The 5,069-nt window shown below is 51.5% G+C and overlaps 1 protein-coding gene across 1 annotated transcript in view; it reads left to right on the top strand.

Moving 5' to 3' along the window:
* Window positions 1-2,058, top strand: part of nxph1 (neurexophilin 1) — a 35,424-nt gene extending 33,366 nt beyond the window's left edge. The window contains exon 2 of the mRNA XM_030348184.1: window positions 1,170-2,058. Within this exon, the coding sequence (XP_030204044.1) occupies window positions 1,170-1,925 (756 nt within the window). The 3' untranslated portion in view covers window positions 1,926-2,058. The remainder of the gene's footprint in view (window positions 1-1,169) is intronic.
* The last annotated feature ends 3,011 nt before the right edge of the window (window positions 2,059-5,069 follow it).

The following is a 5,069-nucleotide window of genomic DNA, read 5'->3' as shown; positions in this document are numbered from 1 at the left end:
GTGGGTATGCGTGAGACATGGCTGGATGCGAGAGTATTACTTAAACATAGCTTGATGCCCCCTTTGTACAACCGCTGAGAAGTTATTCAGGTGGAGGAGAGAGAGAGAGAGAGAGAGAGAGAGAGAGAGAGAGAGAGAGAGAGAGAGAGAGATGAGGGGCTGGGGGTTGCTGATTGGTTCCGAAACCTTATTTTCCCCGCTATCGATTCCCTAAGGTCCGACCAATGAAATGCAAAAAAAAACAAAAAAACTCAGCAAGACAGATTTGCTGTCACTCCCTACGGCTGAAATCAGCCAATCAATGTCACATTTCTCTAGTGGGGGCTGGGGGTACAAACCTAATTCCTCTCATCGGCCGCTAAGTAGTGAGCACCCCAGGGTTCATCAATCACCGATGGGAGCAGAGGCAGCAGCTCTTTAGTTAATCGTCAGCTCTTTACTGGCTGAATGGCCCACTACTGGTACTACTCTGAGGAGGCTGAGTGGACGGCCCTGTATTGGACAGGGAGGGGCTCAGGACAATGGGTTGTACTTTTGATTGCTGTATTGGTTGGCTCTATGGCTCACACGCTCTGGCAATACCGTCGCCCCGCACACGAGATGTGAGCCATCAGGAGTTGGAATTGAAGCCTGCAGCTGGATTGATTACACCTCTCCCCCACGGAGCAGCGTGGGCTCGGTGTGTGGTGGGGGGCCCGCTATGCCTGAGGGTGGCCCGTCAATATTTCCTAAATGGGATATAGGTAATATCTTATTGACGCGTCACCCGGTTCGTTACCCAATTGTCTTTCATTATGCCCCGCTGTGCGTTGCTAGAAGGAAACTTCGAAAAGGAAAAGTGGCTAACACAATTCTCTCTCTCTCTCTCTCTCTCTCTCTCTCTCTCTCTCTCTCTCTCTCTCTCTCTCTCTCTCTCTCTCTCTCTCTCTCTCTCTCTCTCTCTTTCTCTCTCTCTCTCTCTCTCTCCCTCCCTCTCTCTCTCCCCCTCTCCCTCTCAATCTCTCAATCTCTCTCCTTCTCTCTCTCTCTCTCTCTCTCTCTCTCTCTCTATCTCTCTCTCTCCCCCTCTCTCTCTCTCTCTCTCTCTCTCTCTCTCTCTCTCTCTCTCTCTCTCTCTCTCTCTCTCTCTCTCTCCCCCTCTCCCTCTCAATCTCTCTCTCCTCCTGCAGGTCTCCACTGTCAACGCCTCCAAGTCCGACTTGGTGAAGGGGGGCACCCCCAAGTCCATGCTGAAGCACATCTGGAGCGACGGCGCCAAGGACCTGTCCATCAGCCGGCTGCTGTCCCAGACGCTGCAGGGCAAGGAGAACCGCACGGCCATGGACCTGCGCTACGACACGCCCGAGCCCTACTCCGAGCAGGACCTGTGGGACTGGCTGCGCAACGCCACCGACCCGCTGGACCCCCGCTCGCGCACGAAACGGCGGCCCATGGTGAAGACGGGCAAGTTCAAGAAGATGTTCGGCTGGGGCGACTTCCACTCCAACATCAAGACGGTGAAGCTCAACCTGCTGATCACCGGCAAGATCGTGGACCACGGCAACGGCACCTTCAGCGTGTACTTCCGCCACAACTCCACGGGCCAGGGCAACGTGTCCGTCAGCCTGGTGCCGCCGACCAAGATCGTGGAGTTCGACGTGGCGGCGCAGCAGTCGGTGATCGACGCCAAGGACTCCAAGTCCTTCAACTGCCGCATCGAGTACGAGAAGGTGGAGAAGGGCTCCAAGAATGCGCTGTGCAACTTCGACCCGTCCAAGACGTGCTACCAGGAGCAGACGCAGAGCCACGTGTCCTGGCTGTGCTCCAAGCCCTTCAAGGTCATCTGCATCTTCATCTCCTTCTACAGCACTGACTACAAGCTGGTGCAGAAGGTGTGCCCGGACTACAACTACCACAGTGACACCCCCTACTTCCCCTCCGGCTGACTCCTCCTCCTCCACCTCCTCTTCTTCTTCTTCTGTCCCCACACGACGTCACAGATACAAACATGAGGAAGGGACACGGTGAAAACACAGGCTAGGGGGGGGGGGGGGGGTCCACCTGTCCCCCACTACATAAAAAAGTGCAACGTAATCTTAAGGGGGGGCGGTCCCCCCCCCCCCCCACCCCCCCACCACCTACCAAGTGGGGACTGAATTGACAATGCAAAACATTTAGGAAGGAATTTGGAAGACCCTGTTTAAGAAAAGGTGCATTTAGAATGTGTTATTTAGCCTGATGTAATAGAGTTGACTTCTAAACGAAAAATGCTATAAAAAAAAAACATCCGTTATTTTATTGGTGTTGTGATCATTTTCACTTTAGGTTGTGTTTTGTTTGCTGGAGTTTATGACGAGGCAATCTTATAATATTTATTTTCAAAAGCATTCAATAATGGCGTTCATTTACCCAGTGTTTTACTTTTACTGTCACTCCCGAATCGTATTCTCCTTCTTCTTCTTCGTCTTCTTCTTCTTCTTCTTCTATTTATAAAGACAATGTTTGGGCAACAGACCCCGACCCCTGGGTCGACCAGGGCTGTGTTCACTCTATACAGAATGTCTATGAATAGAAAACTCAAAACACACTTTGACACTTTCAAAATGGCCCTGCTGTAGCTTTTAAACAGAACAAAAGAGGGGGATGATTTGGAGAAACTTCAAATGGTTTTCCCCTTGCCTAGGGACTCCCTGGGATTGAGCAGACTTCCCCCTATAGGCATGTTCCATTCCAGAGATGAAAATGTGTCGCTCTGTTCAGAAAGTATTACGCTCCCAATCTGTGTCTGTCGGCGCTGAGCTACAGCCTAGCGCTACAGCCTAGCGCTACAGCCTAGCGCTACAGCCTAGCGCTACAGCCTAGCGCTACAGCCTAGCGCTACAGCCTAGCGCTACAGCCTAGCGCTACAGCCTAGCGCTAGCCTCTTTCCCGCTAGCCACGCCGCGGCTGCTCCCTTGAAGATTGCAGGAAAACCGCTAACATGAAATGTGTTGCTTCGACCCAGTATACGGGTTGATGAATCTGACCCTTGTGGTGAAACTGTATTGAACGACCTAGTGACTGAATGTTAACGGACACACCCCATATGGGGGAGGGGGGCGTTCAGGGGGGGGGGGGGGGGGGCTTCATCATCTGTTACTTAATATATGAAATATAATGTCCTACTGTATATCTTAGAGATCCTGATTTGTATGAATGGTTTGTATTGTACATAGTGGAACAGGACAGAGCTGCTTCTGTACATGGTCCCCCTATGAGCTGTGTCCTCTCCCCATGATGTCTCCTCTCTGTCCACTCCATTTATGCTTGTCCTTGGTTTCCTTGACGATTACACATATTAATAATGATGTTGCTGATGTTGATGTGACTCTCATGAAAAAACCCTGCAAAGTCTTGTACAGAAGCTGTTCAAACCGCGGCGAGATATATTCTAAAACGTTATTCTTCTCCGACTGTATCACAATTGTTTTCTTGGGGAGGGGGGGGGTCATGGAGATGTATATATGAATCAATAAACACATAGAGTACATTTTACCTGTTGAATCGTCTTTGGCTGCTGTTTCTCCATCGCTGCTGCGGCAAAACCAACCCCTCATGTCTTTACTGGGTTCACTCTCACAAATGATACCAGCCTGCACGATCACAGCCTGTTGTCATTGGTTCATATCTTTAACCCCAACCAAACCTGTCACCTGCCAATCAACCCGAAACAGACTTTGAGCCCGCCCCCTGCATTAAAGGCAGCTGGCAGATAAGTGTAGAGAATATAATAATCATAAACATAATTATGCATTGATAATTCTTTAATCAATATAAAAAACATCCCCAGACTCACAAGTGGTAGATGTGGTGATGATTGATACATATTGATCACAGAGTAATCCATATATAATTATAATTTCTATCAACTCTCCAGTGTGTTGTGACCAACAATCAAACAGTGTTTTTTGCATCAACGCAAATACATAGACAAACATGAGCCGTCTGTGAGAAGACTAGAGCCCTTCAGAACACACACACACACACCCACACACACACACACACACACACACTGTGCTTTGACAGTAATTACAAATGGTGTGCCATGTGCGATGAACAGATTTCCTTGCTGAGGCCTGTTGCCAACGAAGTTTTGGAGGAGCCCAGGAAGAAAAAAGGGAAGAAAAGTTGTAGGCCAGTTCCCGTGAGATGGTTGGAGAAGATTGAGGAAGGGAGGGAGAGAGCGGTGGGGGAGCTCTGAGTGGTGGCGGTGGGGGGGGGGGGGCAGTGGGATAAGCGCCTGTTGTGGGACTAAGCAGTGGCACCTGCCGCTGAATCTCCCCACCGGGCTCTGAGGATCAGCGGGCGACTTTAAACAGATTAGGGCCTTCTGCCGGCGCCACGCTCCCCGCCGTACCGCAGCGCAGGATTAACCGCTTTAATGACCAGTGGATGGTGTCGTAGGGAGGGGGGAGGGGGGCGGGGGGGGGGGGGTTGCAGGGTCAGCCCCCCCTCACCGGCCTGCAGGTAGGGGAGCGCAGCCAGGTTTGATGGTGGTGAGTGCGTGTCGTCCCGTCACATCATTGTCATAACACAGTCATGTGTCACAGTATAACAGGAAACAGCCGGTGCAGACGCAGCACCGTGCAGCGTCCGGGGAGGTCTTCATTCGGCTCAGCACCGCACGTCAAAGTATAGTTATAAGTGGGACGAAAATAACCAACCTGTCGCTGTTCCTTTGACTGCCGGCTACATACCCAACATGTGTTGTCTGACGCTCTCTTATGACAACACGCCCCCAGAGCACCTCATCCACACCTCAACAAGACCTCAGGTGAGGAGACCCCTTCGCTCCCTTCATCTCAACACAAACACCCCCACACAGCACGCAGTAAGCACGCACAATAACGTGTCATCAGCCCCCACGGTGTCGCCCCGTGGCCGCCCGGCTCATTCGGTTTTTCTAGACGCTTCGCCTCCTCGCTGATTCCTCTGAGGACCACCGAATGCTGCGCTGCCTGCACCTGCTCTACGTACATGAAGGGGCCGAGGGCCTGCCCACCCTGGCTCCTGTTGTCTTTAAGTCTTCTTAAATTCATCCCGTTCCTCGC

Source organism: Gadus morhua, chromosome 22 (genome assembly GCF_902167405.1).
Source record: "Gadus morhua chromosome 22, gadMor3.0, whole genome shotgun sequence".
Classification (NCBI taxonomy): Eukaryota; Metazoa; Chordata; class Actinopteri; order Gadiformes; family Gadidae; genus Gadus; species Gadus morhua.
The sequence above is the reverse complement of the archived record's forward strand: the minus strand, read 5'-3'. Positions and strand labels throughout refer to the sequence as shown.